Source organism: Passer domesticus, chromosome 2 (genome assembly GCF_036417665.1).
Source record: "Passer domesticus isolate bPasDom1 chromosome 2, bPasDom1.hap1, whole genome shotgun sequence".
Classification (NCBI taxonomy): Eukaryota; Metazoa; Chordata; class Aves; order Passeriformes; family Passeridae; genus Passer; species Passer domesticus.
This window is the reverse complement of record NC_087475.1, coordinates 16,398,405-16,413,146: the sequence shown is the minus strand read 5'-3', so window position 1 is coordinate 16,413,146 and position 14,742 is coordinate 16,398,405. Positions and strand designations below refer to the sequence as shown.

The 14,742-nt window shown below is 41.1% G+C and overlaps 1 protein-coding gene across 3 annotated transcripts in view; it reads right to left on the bottom strand.

Annotated features, from left to right (window-relative positions):
- The window catches only part of PHKA2 (phosphorylase kinase regulatory subunit alpha 2), a 45,925-nt gene that overhangs the window by 4,691 nt on the left and 26,492 nt on the right, over nt 1–14,742 (bottom strand). Inside the window, exons 20-31 of one of the 3 annotated variants that reach the window (XM_064407565.1) lie at nt 13,637–13,725; nt 12,434–12,567; nt 10,877–11,033; nt 9,334–9,413; nt 9,026–9,104; nt 8,774–8,903; nt 8,089–8,190; nt 7,368–7,486; nt 5,041–5,088; nt 3,350–3,517; nt 1,762–1,815; nt 202–402 (exon numbers count right to left, since the gene is read on the bottom strand). In XM_064407565.1, coding sequence (XP_064263635.1) covers nt 202–402; nt 1,762–1,815; nt 3,350–3,517; nt 5,041–5,088; nt 7,368–7,486; nt 8,089–8,190; nt 8,774–8,903; nt 9,026–9,104; nt 9,334–9,413; nt 10,877–11,033; nt 12,434–12,567; nt 13,637–13,725 — 1,361 coding nt within the window. The remainder of the gene's footprint in view (nt 1–201; nt 403–1,761; nt 1,816–3,349; nt 3,518–5,040; nt 5,089–7,367; nt 7,487–8,088; nt 8,191–8,773; nt 8,904–9,025; nt 9,105–9,333; nt 9,414–10,876; nt 11,034–12,433; nt 12,568–13,636; nt 13,726–14,742) is intronic. The other 2 variants (XM_064407563.1, XM_064407564.1) reach the window with 2 other exon arrangements.

Below are 14,742 nucleotides of genomic sequence, written 5' to 3'. Positions count from 1 at the left end.
CTACGATTTTATTCCCTTTAAATCTCTCATGATTCTTACATTAGTTTTCCCAAATATATTTCCAGAAGACACTTAAGTGATTTGGTCTGCCTTTGTAGGAGAAAGAGCCAGGACAAAACCAAGTTCATCACACACATTAAAAAAACATCAGGGGATAATTTTGAAAGGAGGAGGCTTCCCCCCACTGCCCTTTGAGCTCACCAGCTCCTGCAGAAACAGGTCATTGGCCATGTGCACGATTCTGTCCACGTGGATGATGCCCCCGATGCTGTTCACCTCGATGTCCGAGAGGAACGTCAGGACAAGAATAGCTTCCACCAGGAGCTGCCTGTACTCGGGCTGGGGGACGTGGTTCAGCACCGACTCCACGTGCACTGCAAACTTGATTTCGCACGGGGTCATCTGGCAAGTTGGAGTGGAAATGGAAAGACAAACTGACAAATCCAAAAGACTAGCTCCTCACATCCTGCAAGCACTGAAACATATGCTCCTCTCCGTGCACGGGGGCAGACTGACTGAAGCGAACAAAATGTTTGTGCAGCTTTAGCACTTACAGAAAGTTTTCGTGTTGCTAGACCTGATTCTGCAAACAGTTACACAACGTCCAGAAGCCTGCTCCAGCCCTGCACCCTCACACACGCATCTCACTTACATTCAGTGCTGCTGGTGCTTAGCTGGCACATTAACTCTTTGCTCCTCAGGCTGTGGTCGCACACGCTCTGCCTTGTACATATCTTTCTGGCATTGCAGGTGAGTTGCAAAGCCAAACTTAGTGCTGAGTTTTAAAAACAACCACCTGCTTAGAGGAGTGATTTTTAAATAACCCCTGAGCTTTGCCGTGCAGGAATATCACAATTCTGTTTGCAGAGCGGCTTAATTTGCACTGGCATAGCTCTGTGGATGTTATGCTGCCTTAGGAAGTTTGTGCTTATTTTATTCAATTGCTTTAAACAGCAAAATTAGACACTGTCCAGGTCTGACAGGCTAAAAATAGAAGTCTCTTTATCTACACAATAGAGATAAATAAAGCTCCCCTTTCTGGAAAAAAAAAGCCACAAACCCCACCATTTAAATTTGACAGAAAATTCAAGCTCCTCTCTTCAGCTGTTACCACAGTTCCTCAGAAAAGAAGGAAGCCAGAGACAAATGTGAGAGAAACACTCAGGAAAACAGTCTTGGGCCCCCAAGCACCACTCTTGCTCTGATGGATTCCTATTCACGAGAGTTTGTTTTATAGATGTGAATTCAAAATTTGCCAGTGCACCTGAATACAAAATCAGCTAAGAAAAAAATGCGAGAAAATATGGATTTAAAGAGCCAAAGCTTTGGCTAGAAACAGTCATCCTTAAGTGGTATTTACTTCTGAGACTGTGAAGCCAAAATACACTGCCTGCTGTTGCAGCATGTAAAAAAATAAGTGGTAAGTAACATGTCCTCTTTATTCCAGCAAGTCTGTGCTGCTTCACCTTCCCCACAAAGGGCTGCTGTCAGCCACCCTCTCTGGAGCCTCCAGTGGGCACAGGGGGACAGTCAGGGTGTGCAGAAGGCAGCAAAGGGAAAACCTGTCACAAACCTCTTCCCAGGCCTGCCTGGCAGGAATTCACCTGCACAGACCCAGAGAAGCTGACAGAGGTGCTGCGGGGAGGCCCAGATGTTCTAAAAGTAAAACCAAGGATCTGTAACAGAGGCCCTGCTGCATCTTACACTGTCAAACCAAATATTCAGACATGTGACTAGAAAATCATGGGCATTTTACTGTACCTCTCTGGTGGTTGAAGAAGGAAGGACATACCCATCAATGGACAGCCCATGGCACTGAAACATTTCAAGAGTGAACAGAAATTACAGTTCTTGCAAGTCAATCTAAGGGTTCTCCGTTCTAAGCTAACATGTAACAACTTTCAGTTAGGGAAAAAAAAAGCAAAGCAAAAACCCCAAACGACAGAAAAAGCCCTGTTCAAAAATATTATTTTATCCTTCCTGAAGAAGTTATTATGTAACTGCAAAGATTAGAAATAGCCTGACATGACACACCAGAGCATGCTGTGCTCCAGCCCAGCTAACGAAGCAAAGCACTTCAGGAGCCACTACAGCAAAGGCACACAAAGGAGGGAACAAATCGATGGGAGCATTCTGCTGGAAGGGATCTGGAAATAAAAGATAACACAGAAGCAAGACAACAGACCACAAAAGCAAGAATCTTTTTTCATTTTCACTAGAACAACATTTAGTTATGTGTTTCAGATCCAGGACACCACACCTCAGGATGTCAACCACTGGGGGAGAGAAATAACAATTGGTATAAAGGAAACAATGACAAAACCTTAATGGTGAAAAAAGACAGGTTAAGGAGGGACACATCTGGGTATGTAAGGTGTAGAATAGAAACACACCAAGAAGAGGAGACAGATTTTTATGAATAGTCCAAAAAGATTTTAAGAATGAAATATTGAAGATAAGCAAAATTCATTTTAACAGCCAGAAAAAACATACAATTACTTCCAGCTATTACATTAGGTCAGAAGTGATGCTTACTCTGCTGGAAGATCGTATTAGTAAATAGCCAAGAGGTCATATATGATTTGTCTTGGCTGACATCAATACTAACAGCTTCAGTGTAAGGGATTTTAGAAGGACAAACCAGCCTAAACTGGTGATGCACTCCTTTCCCAACTAAGCAAGCATGAACTGCTGCAAGGTGCCAAAAGCTGGCCTGTATCCAGCAAAGCAGAAAAAACAGGTGCATAATCACTTTAAAATAAGTTAAAATTTGTAATTTCCCTCTCCTCCTTCCTGGAGAGTTGCTTTTTTTTTTTTTTTTTTTTTTTTTTTTTTACATTTCTATACCACTGATATCCATGGTGCTGGCAAGGACTTTCTTTTCACTTAAAACCAACCAACCAAACAAAAAAGGGTAAGAATGCCATACACCTCAAAAGAGCCAGCAAGAGGTCTCAATATATTCTGGAAGAGTTAGAGCAGTTTCCTACTTCATTTCTCACAGCCTTTCTGACCTGGAGCACAGAACTGCACTGCACTGCAGTGCCTTTAGGTGTGCTGACAATGTGCATTAGGCCAGGGGATGCACAGCAGGCAGTGGTGGAACAGAGTCATTCAGCTAAAATTCAGCATTGGTGGTTTCAGAGAAAGCCACACTCTCAAAGAAGCTTGAAACATGAAACACACGAACTTGAGTTAATGGAGCCCTTTCAAGTTCAAGAGACACCCTTCTACCAGCCACTCTGGTTTCCACCTGTCAACCAACTTCCACTCCTGGCAAGATGCCACCCCTGGACCACCACATTCCCGAGTTACAGCTTGCTTGCTTTCTCCACAGCATTCAGCTTACCTTCTGCAGGATTTTCCACACTTTCTCATAAAAGCCAACAGGAACTCTGTTAATAGCACCATCCAGCCTCCTCCTGCGCAGCCACTGCCCTTTTCTGTCACCCCAGCTCATGTCTCCGCTGGAGCCAGTGGGAGAAGCACTGGTGGGAGAGGATGGAGTACTGCTCTTCTGTAAGGACATCAAAGCTTTGGTTAGTTGCTTTCTACCATCCCAAGTGCCACTCCTGGCCAATACATTTCTGTTATAATGCTGCCTCAGAACCAGGGAAAAAAATACAGGCCTTGGTGTCACACAGGATGATGGGGTGGGACTGATCCTTCATCCCCATCTCTCCCCTTTGCAACAAGCTTCATTTCTCAAGTGCTTCCATCATTTCTCAACAAAACATGCAAGCACTTCAACGTGGCATAGCCCAGTCAGCTTCACTGCTTGGTTTAATGCAACATCTGACTATTTTAACAAGCATGAGCTGCTTCCAGGGCAGTGTCACTGGTGTGCAAAGTGGGGGGAACTGCAGGTAGCTCCCATTCACTTGGACATGGAGCTCAGTGTTGTAAAAGTATCAAAGAATTCATAAGTCCAGCAAGAGAGGTCCTCATGCAAAAGCTCCATTAAATTAAGTAGATTAAAAATTGACTTAATGAAGCCACAAAATCATCATGCCTGCCTCTCTGTAAGTATTAGTCTTGTTTCCTCTATTACCCTTGTTGCTCTATTATTTTACTCTACCAGGTCTGAACACTAAGTTAGGCAGCAAACAATTTTCAAAGTTGGGGCAATACCACCAAATTGCTGTTGTGGTTTTCACACACACAGTCTGCCCATTCCTTGCACTCCCAGAGACTGTATTCTTCTGTGTTCTCTTTCCTTTTTTGATACCTGTTACTTTCAGCCCAGAAAGGACTTCACTGAAAGTGTACTCTCAAATCCCCTTATCTCCAAATAAGAAGCTACCTGAGCAGTGTCATTGGGAAGGAGGAAAATTACTGCAAACTGCATGTTTGGAAGGTGCAGGCTCGTAGACTCTACATAGCCAAGCTCTGCCAGAAAGTCCCCAGCAAACTGTCCATTTCCACTGCTACTAGTGTCCATGAGGCACATGTGGTGCTCCTTTGATGTTCCAATATTTGCTGTTCCTTTGCTCTGCAAACTGACCATGACAGACAGAACTTCCTGCTCTGTAGCTGTGTTTTTAGGGCATTTGGGAGGTGTGCCACTGACAGTAAGCCTGAACATGCAGACAGTGAGAGCTTAAGAAGAGCTACAGTTCTCTGCCTTGAAAGATGACTTCTTGAAGAGATACCCACGCAACCCCTATCTCAGCAACTTGAAGCTATTCTGGACTCTCCACCGTCCAGAGGCTGTCAGCATTTATCAACACTACATTACTTTTACATGCTGAAGACACCTGTAAAAATCCACTACCACCAAGTAGCTAAATCTGCTATAGTACTTTATCTGCTACAAATGCTTAAGCTTCAGAAGAACTACGTGGATCTAAATGTGAGACTCAACTTCTATTAGAACATTACTAATAAGAATTGGTTCCCAATGGAGACATGACAAAGAGGTAGGGATTGAAAACAAGGTTTTAGACAGGAGAAGACAGAGGAGGTATCTAGAACCAAGATCCTTGCATACAAACACACACAGGGTGAAGAGCAGGTGCAGAACTATAGATGGTGTTTTACCGTGGAAGCAAACATGCTGCTGGACATGGAGTGCCCCTCATGAAAGAACTACAAAACAAAACCAGACACCAATGTCAGACAGCCAGAAGAACAGAACACAGACAAGGTTAGTTAACACACAGGGGCAAAGACAAGAAATATGGAATAATCTTGGGTACCCAGGGAAAAACTGCAGCAACCCCTGGCCTGCCTGAAGTGCAGTGTTGCACTTCAGCGGATACCAGGGCAGCTGCTGCTGATTCCCAGGGTCACCACGAGGCAGAGCCTGCCATGCCAGGAGCCTGTTTGGCAGCCCATGACATCCACGGAGCTCCAGCGTGGCCAGCACAAACCACCAGTTTAAGATGGAACCAAAAGCTTCCCTGTGGCTTGGGGATGAGATAAAAACTGAACTCCCTACTTCTATTCCCCATTTGTGGCAATGCCACCAGCTTCTCTTTGCAGGAGAAAGTCATCTTGCTGGAGAGACAGCAGGCTGCCAAATGGATGGGCAGCAGTAAACAAAAAGCTGCAAGGCAAATTTTTTGCTGAAATGTGGATCCAGCACCTCAGACTTCAAGCACTTTCCTCTAATTGCCCACCCCAAGCCATTCCTTCACATTCAGTGTTAATGGGTCTGACTGAAGACAGAACAGCCACAAAAGAGGGAGCTGCAGTTGCTCAACACTCCAGAGATGTTAGTACAAGTACTTGAAATATTCCTTGCAACAACAAAGTGTATTCTGCACCACCCCACCCAGCCCCCTGCCAAAGTGACACTACATTAGCTGTTGGTCAATTATTCAGACAATGCAGTGAGATGTGGCAGGAAGCAGCAGGAAAGGCAAAGTGGGGGGGTACAAAAATAAACCCAGCCAACTCCTCCTCTGTGCAAAACACCAAGTTTCTGTGGAATGTGAGTGCAACGAAGGAACTATGTTCCTAATGTCAGGAGAGGTCCAAGTATTCCAGCTCAGGCCCGCCTCTCTATTTCAAACAAAATAATGCTGCCATCTAGTGCCTTGTCCCTCCTCCTTCCTGGAAAGGCCCTGAATTCAGACAGCCCTGTTTGACTGGGAGCCCTGCTCAGACTGACCTCCAAGGCCACCTCAGGGCCAGTGTAGCACAGTCAGCAGCACCTTCACAGCCTCCCCCACATCCATGATGATACTGCAGCAGTGGCACAGCTCAAACACAGCACCCAGGTCTCACAAGAGACATCATCTGTTCCAGAGGGGTCTCTGCTTCCCTGCCTGACCATGTCCCATGAAGAATCCTTAACTGATCTTTACTGCCACCAGCAAATGCTTCAAGTTAAGACCATATAAAAATGCCACTCCTTTCTGAAGGCTTATTGAATCTGTTTCATCAATCAAAGGAAAGCATCAAATATTTCCTCAGATGAGGCTGCTCAAAGCCCCATCCAATCTGACCTTATACATTTCCAGGGACAGGACATCCACAACTTCATCAGGCATCCACCGCCTCTCCCCCTTCACTGTAAGAAAGTGTCCTTGAATCTAATCTAAACCCACCCTTTCAGTTTCAAACTGTTGCCCCTTATCCTGTCACTACAGGCCTTGGCAAAAAGCATCTCTTCATCTTTCCTTTAAGCCTCCTTTATACATTGCAAGGCTGCAATAAGGTCTCTTGAGCTTTCTCTCTCTAGTCTAAATAACCCATGAGGAAAAATAAAACCATTCTTTAAAATGTATTTTATTTGACCACTACCTTCCTACTTATTTAAAGCAAAAGAAAATTACTAATAGAGAGACAAAATAGAGAAATCAAATCACTTATAATAAAACCATCAGTCACATTCATTCAGAGTATTCTGGTTGTGTTTTCTGTGATCTCTCCATATACTCAGTTGAAGTATAATTTAAACTATTTGACTTGAATATATATGTATAAATTCTAGCAGTAATCCTGAAGAAACAGAACTGGAAGAAAACAAAACAAGATTCCTTTCCCACATGGATCTTTTCCAAAAGGCAGGTGATCCAGTTTTGCATCTTGGGCCAAGTACAAGAAGGAACACTGCATAAAAGCTTCTCTTTGTACATCTGACTTTCCCTTAGCTAAACATGATAGAAGAGCTGCCTTTACTGTGGACACCATGAATGCATTACAGTTTGCTCAAGTTCTTCTACATTCAGCATATATGAAACAAGAACAAGAGGAAGAACATTTTTGGAGGAAACATCCCTTAACTGCCTTCTATTTAGTGATCAGTTTTAAATCAAAGCAAATTTGGAGATTTCTATTATTTAGCAAGAATAAAACCTAACGTACCACAGTTCCATAACAGCTGTACTTTCTGATGAGCATTGATAGAAAACCCTCACCTGCTTCATCTCACTCTTCAATTTAGTAATACCACTTCTTTCTGTTTTGGTTGCTCCAGAATGCCCCATCTCATGAATAGAAATTGCAGGGCTGGATGAAGAAGAATCCACAGGTCGCACTAAAGAAGCAAATGGACATTTTTAACATTCTAAGGGTAGAAAAATAGATTAAATTCTATCTAAGAAGTTAAACACAAATAATTTCAAAAATGGGCAATGCTTTTGGTGACAGCATCCTTTCACAGAATCACATCAAGAGTTCAAATCTGATTGTATCAAGTAAGGGACCTAAATGCATTCTTGGATATAGAAACTGATTTTTCAAGACAGTGAGCAATTGTAAATGTAGTCAGAATTGCAATGAGTCTCTGAGGGTCTAAACAAGAGCCCAGGAGACAGCTGATGTGCCAGTCAGGAATATGTGGGCATCAAAAACATGCTTCTTAAAGACAGGTTAGATATGACCTTTTAATGGCTTTTGTTCTGGTTCCATAAAATTTCTCCATTTTAGAAGTTTGCCTTCCTATTACTGAAAATTTGATACAATCTTATTTCAGTGCAGGATAGCTTCCACCATATGTGTTTTGTTTATTTCACAGCAGACATACACATCTACTGGTCACCCATGATTAATACATACTATACATTTATTTTGCCTGCAGAAAGAATAAATCCTCACTTGTAAGACAATCTAACTTAGCATATAAAAATGAAAACTTACAGCTTCTTTCCACTCCAAACTCTTTCCCACTGAGAATATGATGTAGAAGACTTTTCATATCAAAGGGGCTTAGATTCATCAAGCTCTCTGAAGCTTCTTCACCTAGTTAAACAAAACAAAACAGAATGACAAATGTCACTGGGAAGATAATAAACTATAAAGCTGGCTAAGGAAACTGTGAATGAAGTCCAATCACATTTAACTCTTTGGCTATCTCTTCCTTTAAGAAAATTAATATGTAGTCACATTTCATAGAAAATATATTTCAGGACTAAACCACAAACACTCCACAGAAATAACATTATTTGCATTAATCTTTATTATGTCCTAGCTTGTGCAAAATTTCACTGAAGCTCATGATGAGAAAGCAGTTGCTTCGTTACAGAATAAGATCACTTGGAAAGGTATGACAGCCATCTCCCAACAGCAGATGACCATGCACCTAAGTTCCAGAGGCAGAGTTATTCCATAAAGAATACCCTCTGATATTCTTTGAATAAGTGGGTGCTGGGGGGACAGAAATCTTTCATTAAGTAAAAAAAAAGTGATTTTCAAGGTTTGTAACTGCACATATTAACTAAGAGATTAATAAAAGGATTCAACACACATAAATTAAAAAAGATCAACCATAAAGGTTAAAGAAAAATGATACCATAAGTACCCTTACAATGAAACTGCTTCCTACCTGAGCATTTCAGACTTCGTGCCAGCTCAGTGGCCATCACCTGGATTATCAGACCGATGCGGAGCCGGAGCATCTCCACAAAAAGACTGGGCTGTGAGCGGACATACATCGCCAAGTACATGATTATCTCCTGCAAGGACAGATCCATAAAGGCACCCGTCAGAGAGGGTCTTCATGGCTTTCCCTGTCTCAGAGCAAGCACTGGCACAGCACTGGCACAGCCCAAGAAGCCTTTCTGCACAGGCTGCATACCTGTGTCAGGACTGCAATACTGATGTCTTGGCCACTGGCTTCGTAAATGAGATCTGTGAGCTCCTCGGGTGGCAGTGGGCTGCAAGAAGTCAAACCACAGGTAGCAGGGACTCAGCACAACCAGCTGTTAAATTCTTGAGCAAGCACTGGGATCAAATCACCCAGAACAAAGGCGCCTACAATTCTACCTGGGTGCCTGCAAATCCCTTCGAGGGCAAGGAGTAAGGTTTAAAGATGATAATAGCAGCAGAATGGTGCCAGCAGGAAGATGAAGGGCAGCCTGTGCCCGAGGCAGAGCTCCAACTTACGTGGTAATGACTTTCTCACGGGGTTCTGGTGGCAGGCCCACTGTAAGTTGCTTGTGGTGTGACAGAAGGTCTGTGCATGCCTGTCATAAGGGGACAAAAAGCAAGAGACCTTTCACTTTGTCATGTGGAAGTGATATGGCTTTTAATTCACCAAATCAAATTAATTCTATTTATTTAGCAATATTTAAATGTATTTCTATTAATTACCAGACACATAAATCCAGCAGAATGCTGTTAAATAGTTGCCAAAGATCTCCTGAGGTCAACAGGGCTATAAGAGTTTCAAAGTAGCTGTTTCCCTGCTCAGTGAAATCAGCAGCATAATTACTAGATTAGGAACTCCAGTGAGGCTGGCAGATCAATAAAGGCTTTCATCCTTTATCATATGATAAAGTTTTGTTCTTTAAGACAATCATATTTTTAATCAATGAAAAGTTTGGCAGTATTAATGAAAAAAAATTCCTGTGCACTAACGTATCTCCTAAAACAAACACCCAGCATACTGCATCACATACCTGACACAGTCTGAAATAGGTACTTTCCCCAGTACCACAGTGTTCACTCTTTCATATTGACCTCCTTTAAAAGTGCATGTTCAGTTTACCTGTTTTAGTATCCTGAATCAACAAAAATCACAGGGCAATGTTCCTCTGATTTTGAAGAGTCTATTCTCACTCCCTTAACATGGAAGAAAACAGATAATCTCTGTTCCTCCTCTCCAATTCTTTGTCAGTACCTTCTCAAGTTAACATCCATGGCTTTCTGTGAGCACATATGTACTGCTCGTCCTTGTCTTGAGAAGGCAAAAAGTTATGTGCTTAATGAAGTACCATGCACAGTGATTATCACAAACTGCTCCCCACAGACAGCACTGTCACCAAAATAAGGCATCCTAGATGTGACACAGAGCCTTGAAAATGGCCAGGAATTACAGAAAGAGCTCCTCAGAAATATGCAGGGGATTGCCAGAAAAAAATCAACAAATATTTTCAGAATACTTGAGAAGAAACCTTTTTGTAATGATCAAAATAATGTCTGTACTCTTAACAGTGGATTTTTCTTGTTACCACTTAATAGTCATGGATATTTAAATGGTTCCAAACATCCATTCACAAGGCAGACTGTCGACCCAAGGGGATGGAAATGGGCAGAACATGTTTTTGTGTCATCACTAGCACCCTGACACAGCAGTGCTCCTTACCATCACAACAGCAATAGACAATTACCAGTGACAACTGCAGCTTTCAAAGCACACAATTAAGCTTCTCCAATTAACAGAGATGAAATGAAGCCTTCATAACTATTTACAGTGTGCTGTTCTCAGTCCATGCCAACATTAGCATAGTTTGCAGTACAGATGAAAGACAAAGATGTAGTAAGATTCTAGATCAGAAAAACAACTAATATTTAATTTAAAATGCTGCACTATGTATGTTGTAAAGTAAAACCAGAAGAAGGGCAATCACAAACCCCAACAGCAAACTGGTAGTTTTATCTCTGTTCCTAGGCAGGAAGCTGAACCAGGATTATTGGTATTTCATACCTCAGCCAGGACTTCAACTCTCTTTTTGAGTATGCCAGAAATGTAACGGATTAAGCCCCACTCCTGATTGAGGCCTGCCTTTCTGTAGAGCTCATTGAGGAGGCAGTGAACAGTGACACCATACTGTCCATCCAGCTCTGTGTCCCAGTCAGCACCTCTGCACAAAACAAACAGGAGGCAATTGTCATCAGGCACAATGCTAAACTTTACCACACAGCTGGATTTTGACTGCCTTGCTCACGTTGGTGACAGAATTAAATACCAAATGGGACATCTGTGCCTTCACCACAGATTCACTGTATGTGGACAAAATCCTCTTGATACCAGGAACTTTCACACTAACTTGAGCACTCACTCAGCTGTGAGCCAGCAACTTGAAAAGGAACCACCTGAAGGATTTCCTACTAGACTTTAAATTGAGCATTCACATGACTTTTTAGCCATTCCCCTTTCTTAAGCTATTAACTAAACTTCTGTGTTGCTTATGCCATTACTGAAAAAAGGCAAAAGAGATTTCTCTTCCTCTCCTTTGAAATTCACTTTTGAAATTGGCTTTTCAAATTCACTGCATTATGGCTTCTCTTTGGTAATGTTTTGAACTGTCACAGAATGACTTCAACTCCTGCTGACAGAGCCCACCAGAGGTCCATCTGCCTGCCCAACAGTTTTCCTTGGTGAAATTACTGGTGTTACATGCAGTTAAACAACAAAACATATTTTTTATAGGATTTCCTTTACTCTTTAAGAGAGGATGCTAAACATTTTGCTTGGGAAATCAAGAAGATCAAAGAAGATGTCCACACAGGAGACAGACTAAAATCAACAAAAATGCAGTCTTTGTAGCAGTAGGGAAGACCATCTGTGATTAACACATACTTGTCTTTGCACCAAAAGCTAACTACCTGACAGGTTCCAGCAGTATTCTCCTGCACAGGAAAAAAACCAAGCTCAATAAACACACTTCAGAAGATGATTCTGTTGTTTCTATTTGCATTTTGTTCCCCTCAAACCAATTAAATAGCAGGTGTTTACTAACTCCAGCAGATGGGCCCAGACTGCTTCCAAGAATGTTTTAAAAAGTACCAAATTTTAGCCAGTTGTATACTTAAATATGCAAAGGGATTAGAGGAAAAATAGTGAACACTCATGAAAATTGCATTTTGCCTTCAGTTAGAAAATGACAAGATAAATTTTCCCTCCACTTTCATTCTTGTGTATGAAAATCACACCAAATCTTTGTGAACTTCAAATGGAGAGCCACAAATACAGCAGGGTGTGTTCCAATTCATGGAAAGAATTTGTGCATCTAATTTGTGAGCCCTGGAGACTTTATGTATTTGCAGCTGTGCCAATCAACTCTAGAATCTGAACAAGTCTTCTTTTATATCCAAATAATTCCTGTAATCAAACTAACTGAAAATATGTGTATTAAAGCACAAAATATTTCCACTGTCCCCCTCAAAACACAGCCTGAGCAGTGGAAACCTTTTGCACAAGAACAATCAGATAGCAGCGCCCAAACTGAAAGATGCTAAAGTTCATATTCAGGCAACTTACTTGAGGATATGCAAGATATACAAGATATCTGCTTGATCATGGAGTGTTGGACATTCCTTCAGCTGATTAACAAGCTTCCTGCAATCCAAATCACCATGAGCATCTTTAGGTAAGTGCGAAACATTTTCATGGTCCTGATAACAAAGATGGATGAAAAAAATCACAAGACATAACCTTGAAAAAAGCAGCAGATCTGTAACTTCCTGTAACTTCAATTAAAATGCCATTAAAAAAAATCACATCAGACTTGCAACAAAGCTCTGCACTTGAAATACAGATACATCATTTAGTTCTTGCCAGGGTACTGCAGGCACAGAAAGGAGACTAACCCCAAGAAACACAATCCCTAGAATGGAACCTTGTATCTATTTTCCTTTTTTGACAAAACAAAGAAATCTGGATACTGCATACTTTTATCTGCATACTTTTTCTGTCATCTATTTTCATCATTTCTGTTACTTGTAAAGAGAGAAGCAGAGAGACACTATACTTCTTTTGTTGAAATAATTTAGAACTTTTTGAGTTCCATCTCTAACCTGTATACAGAGTGGCACTTTAGGAATGCAAATATTGCCATTTTAATTTTTCCAAGCTTATGAAAGTAAAATGATAACTAATCAGATTATGTAATCCTATGATGAATTATTGGATGAAAAGAAGTTTTGTTCAACAAGCTGTTCAGCAGTTTATATAATCCTAAAATACCATTTCTACAAACTGAGCCTTGTGCAGAAACATCCCAAGACAAAACAAGTTCCCAGCACAACTCCATCTTCATGCCTTGAGGTGGGATTTGGCTGGTACCTTAAGGACATTCACACATTCCCTCTTACCCAGATGTTACTATAAGTAGCATTTCTTGGAAAACATCTCTAAAGCCTGTGAACACCCTGTCCTTTCCCTTGTGTTCTGCTAGAACTAAAGACAATGACTTAACTTTTGGCTTTTAAAAATAAGGCAATCATTATGTTCTTTTCTGTTTTGCACATTCAATTGAAAACTTTCCACTTGATAGTGTCTATTTGACTAAAAAACCTTCATCCAGCCAAAAAAATAATTTCCAAAACAAGGGAGTGCCTTGGACAAAATGGCTTGTCTGTGAAGAAAAATGAGACCTGGCATAGGGTTTGGAAGGAAAGCATGAGGAAAGGCTACAGATTGCATCCTAAAACCACAAACAGCATAAAAATTCCCACACCTTACCTTTGTCCCAAAGAAATGAGGATTATCAACAAGATTCAGAGACTTTCGGTGTGTGTTCAGAACTTTAGTGGGAAGAGACATAGACACAGCTGGAAAGCAAAGTCACCAGAACAGAAAGAAAAATAAGGCTGCTTCAGTAACATGAAAATCAAAAATACCTACATGAAGCAGCTTGGCTAGGCAAAAACAACAGAAATACCTCCAAGAGTCAAAATACAGAGGCAGTGCTTCTGACATGCTGTGCACAGAACTGAGACAAGCTCATGTTCTGAACTTTATCTCCTTGCTCTGAGAATTTCTGATTTCAGCATGTCAGAAGCTCAGGGGCTACATGCTCAACTGATACCTCTTATTTGGCCTGTGACTCCAAAATCCTGCAGCACAATGACCTGACCCTGCCAAGTGTTTTAAACATTTCAAGAGGAAACGAGTGGAGAAAATGGCCTAACTGGTAAGATTTCATAATTAAAATCATAATGCTGAATGGAGGTTAATGCTCTGTTAACTTCATATGCTGTATTCAGTGGAGGATCAGATGATGTGACACATGAAAGATGGCAGAAAAGAATAACAGAAAAGCTTGGAAGTTATTAATTTACACTGAAGTTAAGGGAAGTCTTCCATTGACCAGGACATTGAATACTACATATCTACCTATAAAACCATGCATATGTTGGAATCTATTTACAAATTCAGCCAAAGTCTTATTTTGGTGTATATCCTCCAGTCAGGCTATCAGAAACATGGCATAGTTAGAAAGACTATGCTCCCTCTTTACTTCATTTGTTCTTACAAATTTAGAAAGTACATGTGAATATTTATGTTTCTCTTGTATTGAAACATTTAATTTCACAGCAACTTTATTAAAATTAAAAAGTACATTTTGTCTGCCTTTATACAAGCAAAGACAAAACAATCAATTAACTGATTTGGGTTCTAAAATTCTATCCAACTAAGAAGCTGTAGAAGCTTCCATAACATTAATTTTGATTAAATGTTACATTTCATTGCAGGTTTTCTGTGTATACACCATGACACAGGATACTGGGGGAACATGACAGCAATAGCTTTAGTCATTCTTACTAGTAAAGGAATTTCTTATTTCT